This window comes from Tupaia chinensis, unplaced genomic scaffold (genome assembly GCF_000334495.1).
Source record: "Tupaia chinensis unplaced genomic scaffold, TupChi_1.0 Scaffold000288_2, whole genome shotgun sequence".
Lineage (NCBI taxonomy): Eukaryota > Metazoa > Chordata > Mammalia > Scandentia > Tupaiidae > Tupaia > Tupaia belangeri.
In genome coordinates, this window is record NW_006159773.1 from 5,155,583 (window position 1) to 5,171,851 (window position 16,269).

The following is a 16,269-nucleotide window of genomic DNA, read 5'->3' on the forward strand; positions in this document are numbered from 1 at the left end:
TGTGTGTGTGTGTGTGTGTGTGTACCCAAAGTCCCAAGAGGAAAATGGAAGAAAGGGATTGTGGCATGGTCAAGGGGTGATTTCTCACTTTCTCTTTCTCTGTCTCTTTTTATTTCCCTCTAACAAGCACACATGCCCTGTGGCAAAAAGCTAAAAAAGAAAAAAAAAATTCTTCCTTGAGAGTGGGAGAGAAAAAGAAAGTTACCTTTACAAGGTCTTCATGCAGATCCACCCTCAGTCTCAGCCAGCTAGGATTGCAAACATAAGTCCACACCTGGTGTGTCCAGGGAAATTTTGGGACATGAATCTGAGACCTTCCCTTGTGGCTTCAACATTGCTGAGCACTACATTATCACTGTATCACCACAGTTGGCCAGATAATATTTTTTTAAGACATTCAGTTAGCTCTTTTTAACAGTATTCAGTAGGGTTGGCTGTGTAGTGCAGTGGTTAAGTAATCCAGTGCATTGGCAGCTGGATTTCACTTGGCTGACTGTGCTTCCAATCTTGGCTCCCAGCAGTTTAAAAAATATACCAGGGAATGAGTATCTAAAATCCTGATGAGAAAGAGAATTTGTGGAAAAAGGATCGTGGCAAGACCACACACCATTGAGGGGTTTTCTCTCTTTCTCTCTTGTGTATGCATATGCACATATAACCTCTGGCAATTTATAAAAAAGTAGAGGTATAACCTAAATCCATCATAGATTATAATGAGAATGTATGAGAAGCTTAGATTTGGTTAAACCATTAGTATAATGTTCCTCCAATAATCTAAGTCACTGTAAAGAATTATTCAGTCACTGCTTTAAATTTTTCCAGGGGTGGAATAGTCACATGGCACGGTACAATATATAAAGTTAGAAGGTTGCTACGCTAACTCAGAAATGTTTTTTGTTCTCTTTCCACGTTTCTCTGGTACACAGAGGGAACTCTAATATCTCTTCTCTATGGCAAGAGATATTTGAAGGTTGCTATTGTAGAAATAAATGACACCAAAATGAAAACAGGCAGAGAATATTTATTTTTTTTGTTCATTCATTCATCCAGAGCTTGTTAGAGAGTGGGAATCAGCCTTCCTCACCTGCATGTACCCAGAACTCAAAGGCAGGCGGGAGGTTGGGAAAGCTTCATAATGGGAAAACAGGGAAGGCTTCAGAGTGTTTTAGTTGAAAGTTACTGGCAAGGAGTAGATGAAGGGAGACTAACTGGAAACAGATTATATTATACGGTTGCCATGGGAGCACGTTTGGCTTTCCCTGGTAGGTTCTAAGTTGGAAATGGGGGTGAAAGGGAGACTAGTCTTTGTTGAAACATCTTGAATGTTTGGGACCAATTACTGCAGAGATTGTGGGTCCATGTTCCTATATCATTTATAATCTACACAGTGTCTGTCTGTATATTCAGTCTTTTCATTCCCTCTTTTGGTCATCCTGTCCTTTCGAGGAGATTGGTCAACAGGTAAGGGATCCAGATTGTCACTGCTTAATAATTGTTCACTTGTCTCTACGGTTGATTGTATTACAAGGTCTTCGTCTTTCTTGGTGTATCATTATTGTGATCATTTGATGAAACAATGGCCTCACAGGATAATTTAAGACTCTCAGTAGAATTCAGTGTACCAACATCATGATCACTACAACAGACGACAGAATTAAAAATCTATTTAAGATGCTTCAGAACCAAGAACCTGAATTGTTTGACCCAGGCCAAAAGAAGCAATCTCCATTGTTATGAGAACCAAATTTATAAAGCAAAGTAGCATATCTCTAAGGCAACATACAGATTTTTCTACCTTTAGGTTTTATGGATCCAAGTACAACAAGAATTATTAGCAATGACACAGACACTATTGTGACCAATGAATAAGAAATCTAAGACAATGAGATTGTCCATCACTGTTCTTGCCAACAAGTTGAGAGGGATCTGTATTCCATCTTGGATAGGCGAAGTAGTATTTGTCATTTCTGCCAGAAATGATACATGTCTTGATTGAAAGTTTGTGTGTTATTCCTATTGCTGGCAATTTTTTTGATTGCTTGAATAAACAGTCATCAGTAACTTCCACGAGTGCTTGAATAAGCAAAAGGCGACCTCATTTAGGAGTTCACATCTGAGTTGATATTTCCAGGCTCAATGATCTGTAGAAGTAGGGTATCTGTATATGGACACTATTAATCATATTATTTCCAAAGTACTTGTGATACTAATATGAAACAAGCAGGATTAGCCATCCTGACTGAAAAGAAGTATTGTTGGTGGATGGGGAGCCGAGGAGTGTTGTAAAGAAATACTGGGTTGTTTGGGTCTGGATATCTAAGATTAAAGACCTGCCCTAGATGCAAACAAAGCCACAACTGAGAGGAAAGTATGAAAAGAGAAGTTTTTAATAAAAAGAGATTTTAATCGAATAATATACCCAGGAAGCTTTTGGGTAGGCAACTTGTCAGTGAGAACAGCACCTGGAAGGGGGTGGGTATTACCTTTAATGTGGGGTCTTGCTATAAGTAGGAGAGGAGGTCTGCCCCTGCAGCCAGGTCTTTTGTTTAGTCTCAAAGGCTTTTGCTATCTCTGTGTATTTCTCATCAGGTAAGGGGATCTTTATTTTATTTATTTTTAAAGAATTTATCTACCTTTATTATTATTGTTTTTAATTTGCTATAGGGCATGAGTGCTCACCAGAGAGAGACACAGAGACAGAGGGAAAGTGAGAAAGCAAGCCTCCAGGTCTGAGACTCGAATCATGGTCGGCCATGTTGAAGTCCAGCACCTTCACCACCACGCCACCTGCTGGCTCTGGGGATCTTTATTTTAAAGTTGGAAGATGCCATATGCATGTCCAGTGTGGACTTTGAAGGTCGACCATGTATGAACATAGTGATGATTTTTTTGCCCATAATTATCTAGTGCCTCCAGTGGGAGGTAAGATACTGGCCAAATACCTAGGAGGATGCAAGTGGGAAGATATTTACCTTCTCCAGGTCCTTTAATGACAGTTTAAGCAATCAGACTTGATAACGTATTTCTTGCCATCAGGGGGTCTAGCAGCAATCCCTAGTAACAGTGATTGATGAGGTAGATGTCCTTCCCCCTCTTTCTTGGGACTTTCTGCTCATATCTGACTACCTGTAACAGAATCTGGTGGGAACACATGGGAATCCAGACAAAAAAGGAATTGTTCATGGCATGAGGGTGCAACCAAAATCTTTCATCAGCTATGTTATACCTTTGAATCTCTATTATTTAGTCTCTTCCAGGTGGCAAATAATTGGCTCCTCATTCTACAGATGTTGTTGATTTCAAATTTGGAATTATCTATAGTGTAATTAATAGGTTATAATAATCAATACTTTTCCTTTTTTTTTTGAGAGGTTTTTTGTTTTGTTTTGTTTTTTGTTTTTTGTTTTTTTTTTCACTATAGGGCACGTGCGCTTGCCAGAAAGACAGAGAGGGACAGAGAGACAGAAAACGAGAAATCACCCCCCAGGGGGGATGGCCACTCCACAATCTCTTCTCCTCCATTCTCCTTTTGGGATCTTGGGCACGCACGCGCCCGCGCCTGGTGTGAGTTTAAGCCGCCGGGTCCGGATCTCGAACCGCGGTCGACTACATGGGAGTCCAGCAACATAGCCATTACGCTAACTGCTGGTCCCCCCATCAATACTTTTCTGAGAAAGCAGGGCACTAGCAAGGTTACAAGATGATTGGTTTAAGGCTGTTTGTCCCTTAGTGGAATCACGGTCAGCTGTAATTCTCTATGGTCTCATTTGATAAGACCATAATTTCCTAAAGGTTGCCTTTTGTTTTTGTTTTCATGGTGGTGTTTTATATTATGGGGGGGACTGATGTGGGATGGCATATCCAGCAATCAGCTACTATTTGGTATAATCTAAAGTTGGTGTTGAATCATAATTATATTCTAATCTCACAATTTTAATAAGAATGAAATAGGAGAGAAAAGGGCCACTGTGGATGAGAAATACCAAGGGTCTATAGAAAATGAGAAGAATCGGTGCTACTAACAAGATGAAAAACAAATAAAAGAATTAGGCAAGGGTTGGGACCAGGAGGTGGCATAATATTTACATGGCTGAACTCCATCTTAGTAGACTATGGTTCAAATCCCAGACCCAGTGGCTTAAACTCCCACACATGCATGCCCAAAACCCTGAGAGGAGAATAGAGAAGGGATTGTGGTGTGGCCATCCCCAATGAGGGGATGATTTCTCGCTTTTTGTCTCTCTCTGTCTTTCTGGCAAGCATACGCACCCTATAGCAGAAATCTCTTAAAAAAAAAGAAGAAGAAGAAGAAGAAGAAGAAGAAGAAGAAGAAGAAGAAGAAGAAGAAGAAGAAGAAGAAGAAGAAGAAGGAGAAAAAAAAATAATAATTAGGCAAGGGCTCCTTGATGCAATATCTTGGGTACAAACTCTCCAGTAGCTGAGGTTATCAACTTCCTCTGAGATGTTGGATCAGCTGACAACTCCAATAACCAGCTGCTTCTGAGGACTCTCTAAAAATCTTCAATTTGATTTTTCATATTAAAGAAGTCTCCTAATTTTGTTGTTTGTGGGTTACTTCGTAAAATATAAATCCAAGGATTTACTCAAGCAAATTTTACTTCTGTATTTCTTGTAACAGTATCTTATAAGGCTCCTTTCATTGAGGTTTAAGAGGAGTTTGCTCTAATATATCTTCCAAGAGATAAAATCTCATGGTCAAATATCATAGAGAGGCTATTAAAGAAGATATTTTGGGAACACTATCTTAAACTGTTGTAAAATACAGGTGGCTATATTTAAATTAATTTAAATTACTGACAGCATACCCTGCTCAATAATATCCAGTTTCCTGTTTTGAAGTGTGATTCATTTACAAACAATATTGGATCAGGTTTTCAATGGGAGTCTAAAAAAAATAATAATTGAGTGAAATACAGAAAGTTCCCAACTAAGGTAAGAAATTATGAGCTTTCTTTCAGTAGGGTCAAAGGAGTGGCAAAAATAAGGGATTTATAGTAGTAAGTAGTAATGAGAAAGAGAGAGAAACTAGCAGAATCTCATGTGAGCTTAAGTACTTGCTAAAAAAGTGTGTTCTCAGGAAGTAGTAAAGTCTGTATTGCATGATGAACTAGAAATCAGGAGTACGGTCTGTAACTATGTTCTTAAACCAGGGAATTAAGCTTTTGCAGCCAGGTCAAGGTGATTATTTTTTTTTAATGTTTTTTTCCTATAGGGCATGTGAACTTGTCCAAGAGAGATGAAGAGAGATAGTGAAAGGGACATTGAAAAAAGTACCCCCAAGGGTGCACAGCCACACTGTAATCCCTTCTCTTTCGTTCTTCTGGGAGTTGGGACATACATGCACATGCCCCTGCTGTGATTTTTTTGAAGCAAACAGGTTCGGTATTGGAACCATGGTTGGCCACGGGGGAGTCCAACACCTTAATCCCACACCACTTGCTGGTCCCAAGGTAATATATTTTTGATGACTCCCATGAAGTTGAATTAAACTTTAAGGGCTTTTCCAGATCGCTTATACACAAATAAGAGTTTAACTTGGGGATATCTATGAAAGGAGTCTGTTGACTATGCTTCAGTTTTCAGAAGGTCTGTTCATGATTTAGACTGAGTTGACACCATTTCCAGAAAATTTAATACTCGTTTGCAATATTCAGTTCAATGACTGAAAAATCATCTTTGTTGTTTTGTGAGGCATCTGGGGTATTTTTAGTGTGTTTAGTCTTTCAGGAGAGAATAATTTCCTTTCTCATTTAGATTTTGGCTTCAATCATGGATTATGTTTTTATAAAATTATGATTTATCTTTTCAAACTTTATGCCCCTTTTGTTGCTAAGACAGAGAGCAAGTAATTAGAATCCTGTTTACAAGCTTCCTTATTCTCTGCACAAGGGAGGAATCATGCCCATGTTGTCTGAGAATGAGACAGATGACAGAACACCAACAAACTGGTAGTCAGGACATGAGGCCCAGAGATAGAGACATTGGAGTCCAGCTTTTACTAGGAACTGCTTGCCCACAAGAAAACTGCTTGCAGCATGGACTCTCTGATTAATCTCAGATGGCTTTTTCCATATCCCCCATTACATTCTGAAACCTAGATAATGTTTTTTAGGACCCAAGGCTCTCAAAGACTTGATCCATCATTGACACCTAGATAATGGTCTCTGGGCTAAAGCTCTCAAAAATTTTGACAGTCATTTACCATAAGTTCTCTAAATGTATAGTTCCCTACATATACAGCATGACATACCTAGCATGTGACCCCTACAGGGACCAAACATGAACAGGTTCTTCCTAACTAGGATAAACCCCTGAAGAGAGCCCCAAATCGGCTGCCCACCGGTGGGGATCCATTGCGGTCTGGAACTTTCTTCTCCTTCAATAAACATCACTTTGCTGTCCCCTTTGTCTATCCTAATTCTTTGGGAGTGTGAGACAAAGAATTGGCTTCTTTGCTGTTCCTACATTGGATATTGGGCCTGATCACTCCAATATCCTGCATCAAGAACTGAATCACAAGAAAAATGTAGATCTTTCAAGTCTTGACTGAGGACCTTAGAAAAGTAGACAAGGGCTTCAGTGAAACTCTGGGGTATGACTATCCAGGTATATTGTTGCCCCCTTTTCCTCTCCTTGAAATTGAAAAAGAAAAGTTGAGAGTGAAAAAGGAAAGGATTCAGGTATATTCTGATTTCAGGTTGTTGGATGGAGAGGCTGAAAGCAGGCTAATTGAAAGTGAAGGATTTATATAATTAGTTTTGGAGCATATTTGACTTTGGCTGGCTGGTTCTGAGTTGGAAGCAAAGGGAAAAAAATAGAGAAGCTGGCAGTCCCTAACCAAGTCCTATTTCTTGCTGATCATTACAGAGCTCATGGATTGGCTTCTCTGGGCAGTTACAGCAGAGATTGTATGTCAGTGTTTTATTGTTATGTGTGATCTTCCCATTATCCATTTGTATACTCAATCTCTCATCATTTTGTGTCCCATAAATCTTATATTATTTGTCGCTAGGAGCCTACAGGTGGCTTAGTGGTTAAAGCACTGGACATATCCACATGGTTGACCACGGTTTGAGTCCTGAACCTAGTGGCTTTCCTTCTCTCTCTGGTCAAATTAAAATGAATGAATGAATAAAGAAAATTAAATTAATAATTAAAGAAAAATAATTCATCCCCAACAATGTCTAGAAATTATTTGAAGGAGCCAGTCTGTGGAATAGTAATTAAGGCAGCTGGATTCCTACATGGCCAACAGTGTGGTTCAAGTCCTGAACCCAGCACTTTAAAAAACAGGAACATGCATGTGCATGCCCAAGATCCCCAAAGGAGGGAGAGATGAAGAAGGGCAATGCCTGCATTACCATTTCCCATAAAGGACACTTTTTCACTCTGGCCCACTCCCCATCTTTTTCCATTCAATGCACTAGAATTAATTTTTTCTCTATAATTGTTTGTGTTGTTACAGAGGATCTTGATGATTTAAGAATGGAGGGAGTAACAACCCTGGTACCTTCTGGGAACAAATTTAACCAAGGCCGTCCTACTCACCCTGCTGAGCCTCAGGCCAAGGTCACACTTAACATCTGTTCAAGGTGTGCCAGGTAAAACACATAATAGGTATAGTATATATAAACATGATTCTGATTCTTAAAATCTAAGATTTTAATGCAAAGAGTATACGCTTCTGTGTTAAGGAAACCACTTTTCTCTCTCTCTCCTCCTCTCTCTCTCTCTATGTATGTATGTATCTATCTATCTCTATCTGTCATCTATCTATCTATCATCTATCATCTATTTTTCAATCAGTTGTCTATCTATCTATCAATCAATCAACTATTTATTCAAAGACAAGGTCTTGCCATGTCATGATTGTGGTGCCTCATCCTCCTAGCTGGACCATAGGTATGGCACCACCTAGCTCTTTTTTTTAGACTGGGTTTTGCTATGTTGCCAGGCCAACCTCAAGCTTGTGCTTTTCCTGTCAGAATATCTTCTGAGTTGCTGGGGTTACAGTACAGACACTCAGCCTATATGCTCAACTAAGAATCAAACTGGTCCTCTCATGTGGCCCCAGCTAGCAAAGCATAGCGTCTTAGAAGCGGATGACACTGCAGCTGTGCCCCTTCTAGTTATCTTTTGTGCTAACATTGGCAAGGGAGTTAGTTTTATAGTTTATCCTGTGCCCAATGCCACTCAGACCAACAATGAAAATCAAAGACTTTAGATTATCTTCACTTCACAGCTAGAGACTTTTTGAAGTCTGTCTGTCTCTGAATTTCATTTGCTGTCTGCCCTTCTGTTCTTTCTCAAAGAAAGATTCAACGGGTTCTGAATGTTCAAAGCCACTTTTAAAGCACCTGCAGAAAGGACGTTTGCCCAGGTAGTTTAAAATGTGATATTATTGGCCTCTTAACCTGCCCCTGATCCTGTTCACCTCCTGGAAGGAATTTAATCAACTTGATGCTTTTCAGCTTTGGCAGCTGGAAGCAATCTTTGCATATTCTGTATGTGGCCAAAGAAGTAGCTTCTAGTTACTGCCAAGTCTGCTCTCAGTGCTGGGCTAGCAGAAATTACCCAAACAGCTAGAATTCATTCTTTTGTATGGAACTAAATCTCATTTGCAAAGAGGCTTTTAAGCCTGTTTAAATGATAAAACAAGCCTTCTAACCCTTATGTAAATGGTTCAGATTAGCAAGAACAATGTACTGGCTAGCCAATTTTATCTCCTTTTCTTTGTGTCTAGCTGTTCTATTGTACTGTTTGAGAGGGGATTAGCTGCTTGGAAATGGGGGGGAGGGAGAGTGAAGGAAAAGCAAATCAGATTTTTGTAGCTTTTCCTCTTTTGCTTTACCCCCTTTGGAATTTTTATTTTAATTGTCCCAGGCTTAGAAAAAAATGGAAAGGACAACTTTTAGAAAATCAGAAGACATCTGAGGCCATTAAGTGAAATACCATAGCATGGGGAAAACACTAATGGCAACATTGCTTTAAACAAGTAGTATTTGGGGAATTTACTTTTTCACTAGATCCCTGTAGAAAACTTAAAATATTCATGTGCTAATATTTAGGCATCCCTGAGTGTCCAAGGTCATCTATCAAAGAGTTACTTGTCATTTTATTTAGAACTTTAGAGTGTCTTTGTACATTTCAGTCTGTTTGGTAAGGGTTTGATCTTGGTCCTTTATATCATTTGTAGATTGGGATATAAGGTTTTTGTTTTTCTTTTCTTTTGTTTTGTTTTTCAAAACGAAAGCCTATTAAAATAATGTTTTAGACAGACAAACTTTAAGTCACCCACATTGCTGATTCATTACAATCTGAAGGCTGCTTTGTTCATAGTGAGCTAGGCTATATGTTCAAACAATTACCTCAGATATGGGGTGGATGTAACCAAAGCTTTTTTTTTTTTTTTTTTTTTCCATAAGAGAGATTTTGGCTATTGGGCATGTGTGCTCACTGGGGAGACAGAGAGAGTCAGACAGAAAGTGAGAAATCACCCCCTGGGGAGGATGGCAATGCTGCAGTCCCTTCTTCTCCATTCTCCTCATGGGATATTAGGCACACACGCAAATATGCCCAGTGTGAGTTTTAAGTCACAGGATCTAGGACTCAAACTGTGCTTGGCTACATGGGAGGCCAGCAACGTAACCATTATGCCATCTGCTGGTCCTGTAACTAAAGCTTTAATTGTGACATCTAAATTTAAATGGACCTCATATTTCAGGCAATTTAGAAAGATACTTTTAGTTCTATTTTTATAAATTTTCAAAAATATATTGGGAAATTTTCACCTTCTCAACTGAAGAGGACACTTAGGGCCCATCCCTCTTTGGGGAGTGGGGATGTATGTCTCTGCTCAGTTTCAGTTTCTCTTAGTCTTTGAAAAACCTCTCAGGCCTGAGGGGTTATGGACTACCCATCCCTCTTTGGGGGGTGGGGATGTATGTCTCTGCTCTGTTTCAGTTTCTCTTAGTCTTTGAAAAAACCTCTCAGGCCTGAGGGGTTATGGACTATGGTCAATCTGGCTGCTTCCTGCTACACAGGGGCATGGTTCTGGGAGGCAGGATTGGAGGAGAAGAAATAGCATACTTTTATTTCAGATACTCAAAACTTTGCCTTTGGCTTTTCATTTCCATCATGTTACCACCAATTTCTACTGTTTTGGTGCAAAATTAGAAAGCACAGTTAGTTATCATATATACAATAAACTTTTTCTTCAGAGTTGTCAAGAATTATTCTGAAGAATCAGATATTATTTTATTGACAACCTAATATGTTAGTCTGTCACTGTTTTATGCATGCCGGGAAAAACGTCTTCAGTCCTGGTTTAGAGATGAAGGACTTTATTAGTCATAGCAGTAACTATAATCAGAATATTAGCATTTTGAATAGTTCCCTGAGCTACAGTTCTCATGGAGTGACAAATGGTGCACGAGGTTATATTACATGGAGAGGCTCTAAGCTTGGGAAACCTGAATATTTTGTTACGAGCAGTTAGCAACTAAATGCCATATCTGCCTTCTCAGGCTGTTTGGTACATAAAAATTCTCGAAGATACTGTCAGAAAGAAAGACTCCCAACATGACTAGACATGAGAGACTCATGGAAGATTGCCTCCCAGTACTCTGGAGTGTGGATTGTTTTTCTCATGCATTAATGTGGTTATCAAAGACCACGTAGATGGTCTTTAACTAATTAATTCCTTAATTAATTCTGTAACAACAATTTATTTTGTTGCCTTACCACTTTTAGTTGGAAGTAAGATATTTAAGACTATGAGAATTATACTTTTTTTTTCTTTTAATAAGAGAGCAAGCAGAAGGGAGAGATGAAGAGAAAGATTTTTTTTTTTTTTTGGCAGAGTCTCATGATCTCCTAGTCCCAGCTTCCCTGCCAGCTAATATGACCTCAGCCATTGCTAGTGGCACTCTCCTGCTTGTGCCAAACTTGCTGTATCATCAAGACTTATACTTTTTTTCTTTTTTTTAATGGGTGGGGCAGGGAGGGGGGGCATGTGCTTGCCAGAGAGGAAGACAGAGGGAAAGTGAGAAAGTACTCCCCTGGGCGGTGTTGGTGGCCATACTGCAATCCCTTCTCCCACACTCTCCTCTTGGGATGGATTTTGGGCATGCATGCACACACACTGGTATGTTTTTAAACTGCCAAGTCTGATAGTCAAACCATGCAGTTGCCTATGTGGGATCCACCCACCTTAAGCATCATGCCACCGGCTGGCTCAAGAATGGGTACCTTTGAAGTCACCCTTATCTGAAGCTCATGAAGAACTAGGAATGTGGACAAGTGGCGAGGACAGTAACCAAAGTTTATTAGGGAAGGAACAAAAGTGTCCAGTGCAATGGAAGGAGACTTGACTGGGTTGCCAAAGAGGAGCTAAGGAGGGACCAGCAGTTAGCGTAATGGCTATGTCGCTGGACTCCCACGTAGTCAACTGCGGTTCGAGTCCCGGACCCAGTGGCTAAAACTCACGCCGGGCACATGTGCGTGCGTGCCCAAGATCCCAAGAGGAGAATGGAGGAGAGGGGATTGCAGTGTGGCTGTCCCCCCTGGGGGGTGATTTCTCGCTTTCTGTCTCTCTGTCTCTCTCTGTCTGTCTGGTGAGTGTACGTGCCCTGTAGCAAAAACCTCTCAAAAAAAAAAAAAAAAAAAAAAAAAAAAAAAAGAAAAAGAGAAGGGACACAAAAAAAAAAAAAAAAAAAAAAACAGAAGAGCTAAGGAAAGGGGTTTTTATCTCAGCAAGGAGGGACAAGTCCATGTATTTTCTTTGTGGAGATTACGTATTAGATAATTTATGTCATTTTTCTTCTATTCGGGAGTGGGCTCACAAATTACAAGAATTTAGACATTCAGGGCTTAGTTAATTAACACCCATTAGATCTTTGTCTGAGGTCTTCAGCCCATGAAATTTCTAATTTTTATCATGTTTCCCACAAGTGTAAGATTAAGCTTTGTTCTTCGATGTATTTTTTCCCCATTATTTTGCAGATGCAAGCCTGCGTGTTATGTTCCCTTTTCTCAAATACTCATTCGTTATGAGTTATTGTTGTTATGAGTTATTGTTCAAGGTCCCTTTGCTCTCTTGCTCTCCAGACCAAGAGAGACTACAGTTTTTGTTTGGAATGTAGCAGTGATATGGAAGATGTTAGTTTCAGCTATCATTATCACAAGCAGGCTATAATCAACTCTGGCTGTAAGAGTTCTCTGTGTGAGCAGGCAGTGAGAGCTAATAATTGATTTCTAGTAAGAGCAGTACATGATTTTTTATTAAAAGCTTGACTGCAGTGACTCCATCTTGTAAGTTTTCTCCATCTCATAGGTTTATACTAAACTCTCTGTGTGTGTGTGTGTGTGTGTGCACATGTGCCTATTTCTTTTTTTTAAGAATTATTTTACTCAACTTATTTATTTATTTGTTTGTTTATTTTAAATTGACCAGAGAGGGACAGAGTGAGAGAAGGAGAGAGAGAGAGAGCAAGCAAGCTGCCAGGTACAGGACTCGAACTGTTGGCCCTGTGGGATTCCAGTGCCCTTAACCACCACGCCACCTGCCGGCCCTATGTGCCTATTTCTTACTTCACCAGGGTTGGGCAATTATCTATAGCAGAAGTCATAAACTAGAAGATAGTGGGTAGCGTTTAGTGTCCATATAATGTTAAAAAATACCATTGGGTTGGTATTTTTGTCCACGTGGGCTACTATAAAAAAGCATACCATGTATTGGGTGACTTATAAATACTAAACATTTGTTTCTCACAGATCTGGAGGCTGGGAAGTCTAGGATAGAGGCACTAATAGATTTAGTGTCTGGTGAGCACCTACTTTCTTGTAGATAGTTGTCTTCTCACTCTAATCTGTCATGGTTGAAGGCAACACAGTTCTCTGAAACATACACATACAAATACACAAACACAAATCCTAATCATGAGGGAAAGGCCCTAATCACCTAATCACTTCCCAAAAGCTGCATGGCATAAGATCCTCACACTGACGGTTAGGTTTTATCGTATGAACTTGTGAGTAACATTATAAACATTTAGACCATACCAGTTAGCTACCAATTTTACAAAAATATATCGAAATTTTTATTTTCTCTTAATCGGGGCTCATATTCTGGGTTTCACAGTAACAACTTCACCTTCTTGACTCAGAGACCAGAAGTCATGGTCCAGTATACCTAAGTTTGTCTGGCCAGTTTCCCCTGCATGGCTATTTTCCACGTGCCTTCAGCTCACAGTGAACAATATATCAAAAGATTGTATTTGGGTGGAATACCCTGAATTCCTTTGACTGGAACTTCAGGGATAAGCACTGAATCAGGACTGGAGAGATGTAGATGAAGGAACTTAGCCAGGTCAATGAGAGAATGATCCAGTGCTAAGAAAAAGAGGCATACAGGATCCTAATTTCTCAGGGTGTCAGGATATGGGTAGGGGTATAAGGAAAGCAGGCTATGTAGTCTTGGAGGGACCAGGTCATCCTTCAGAATTCAAAATCAGCCATTTAGAAACTCAATGCTGTAGACTAGAACAATGTGGAGAAAAACTATTGCTTTGATTGGAGATCTGTGTGCTTTCTCGTTGCTCTCTTGTGGGTGATGGTATCCCGCTGGGAAGAGACATTAGAGCTTAATGCATACTTCATAAGCCAAAATGTTGGATTTTGACCCTGGAATCAGGGTTTAATTCCAAATTTTTCTGGATTGAAGACAATGCAGTGCTGATGGATAAGAAAGTTTAGGATAGTTATGTTCAATTATATCACTTTTCTTACTAACTGACATTTTTCAAGACTTTTTGGCAAAGATAGGATAGAAAGACAACCTGCTTTAAGTTATGGCAAAAGGAATCTAATGTCCATATTCTGAATTACCTAGTAGGTCTTCTTGGGAAAAATTATGCAGTTATTGAGAAAATCTGGTCCCTTATCTGTGCAAGGGAATTCATCTAATCCTGGAAATAACCTTCAAGGGTGACTAGGAAGGCTGGATAGTATAAAGCAGGAGTCCCCATCTCCTGGGCCATGGACTAGTAACAGTTTGTGGCCTATTACGAGCCAGGCCACACAGTAGTTGGTGAGCTGCAGGCAAGGAAGCTATGCTTCATCTGCGTTTACAGCTGCTCGCTGTCACTCACATTCTATCACCTGAGCTACGCCACTGGTCAGATCAGCAATGACACTGATTCTCATAGGAGCTCGAAGCGTTCTGTGAATTGTGCATGCGGGGGATCTAGGTTGCTCACTCTTTATGAGAATATAACAACTGATGAGCTGAGGTGGAGCTAGGTGGTGATGTTAGCACTGGTAAGCAGCTGCAATATTGCATTATAATGAGTTGTATAATTATATCACGTATATTAAAATGACATGATAGAAATAAAGTGCTCAATAAGTGTAATGTACTAGAAATATCCTGAAACCATCACCCCACTCTGATCCTTGGAAAAATTGTCTTTCATGAAACCAAGACTCTGGTACCAAAAAGGTTAGGGACTGCTGGTATTAAGAATACACAGACAGCCAGCAGAGTGCTCACAGGGCTAGCTCTAAAGGAAGAGGTTCTTCTTCTATTTAACTCACCAGAATAATTACCATGTAAACATTAGAACAAAGCTCATATTAAAGTGCTAAGATATTGAAGAAAAAAGATACTAATTTTCCTGATACTGAGAAGTTTTCATCTTGCCTTAAACTTCTGATCAGCCAGGTGAGAAAATTATGGCCCTCCTCTCAGGATTTCTGTGTTCGGTAAAACAGTGGAAGGTGGTGACATTTCTTTGTTGTTTCTTAGAGTTTTAAGGGTTTAGAAATCATTCTCCCTCCTCCCATAGAACTAGAAAGTAAAATGTAATAAGTGAGCTTAATAGATATTTTCTGGTCTTGATATACTACTGTAACCCCAAAATACTATAAACAACCTTGACACTGAGTCAGTGAGACTGAAGTGATATTCAGAGTTTCTGTAAAGAGCTCATCAGTGACTGAGTAATATAAGAAACAGACGCTACTCTTCAGATTTTTATTTTACTAAATCTTTTTTTTTTTTTTCAAATACTCTATCACTTCTGAGCTCCTTATGGGGTTGTTGGGACTCAGAGCATGATCCTCCAACATCTGGTGCTTTGGCATACTGAGGAGAATGGGAGGATTGGAGGAACCTCAGAGACAGTCTTTCTGACCTTCTCCTGTCCTCCTGTACCCTGCTGACCTTCCTCCCCAGGTGAGTTGTGGAAACAAGAATTCTTCTTAGGTCTTTTGGTTGTTATTCATGAAGTCTCCCATGTGACATAAAACTTTGATTACATAAATACATTATGCTTTTCTCTAATAAACATATGTTATACCTTTCCATACCAACAGGGTCAGAGTACTTGGACATGATTTTTCATATAATATGTGTAGTATCTTCATGCTATTATCAAGATGCATACCACAGAGCTCAGTTTTTAAATTAAATTTTACTTTTAAAGATACATGATAGTCCCCCGTTATCCATAGAAGATATATTTCAATACCCCCAATGGATGCCTGAAACTGAAGATAGGACAAACCCTATATAAACTCTGCTTTTGTTGTTGGAGAAGGACATGTGCGCTTGCCAAGAGAGCAGAGAAGAGGAGAAAGCACTCCCCACCATCCCTTCTGTTCCATCTCATCCTCTTTTCATGATTTTGGGCACACACATACATGTGCCTAATGTGTTTCTCAAGCCATGGATTCTGGGTCTCAAACTGCATGGTCAGCTATGTGGGATACAGCTCTCTTAAGCACCAGGCCATGGAGCTGGTCCTATGCTGTGCTTTTTCCTAAACATAAAAGAGATTTTCAATATGTTTATGAAAAATGCACAATATGAAAAAATTATATGTGGATTAAAATTTTTTTTATCAAACTATACTTTAGTTTTTCTTGAACTGTTTGAAGTCTCCTCTTATATACCTACTATAAAGTTTAATTTATAAATTAGACCAGTAAAAGATTAGCAACAATAATAGTAAAAGTTAAGATTAATTATAATAATATAATGTAATAAAATTATGTAACTATGGTCTCTCTCTCAAAATATCATAGTACTTTCAGATTGCATTTGGCTATAGGTAACTGAAACTATGGGATATGAAATTGTGAATGAGATTTTTATTATGTATTTAAAACTCTTAATGTGAAGATTTGATATACCTTTACATTGTGAAATGATTAAATCGAGCAACTAACAAATGCACCGTCTATCAT

General features: G+C 39.3%; 1 protein-coding gene across 1 annotated transcript in view; it reads left to right on the forward strand.

The window, feature by feature from the left end:
- Window positions 1–16,269, forward strand: part of CUNH8orf34 (chromosome unknown C8orf34 homolog) — a 526,010-nt gene that overhangs the window by 337,416 nt on the left and 172,325 nt on the right. Inside the window, exon 8 of the mRNA XM_006150466.2 lies at window positions 7,487–7,622. Within this exon, the coding sequence (XP_006150528.1) occupies window positions 7,487–7,622 (136 nt within the window). The remainder of the gene's footprint in view (window positions 1–7,486; window positions 7,623–16,269) is intronic.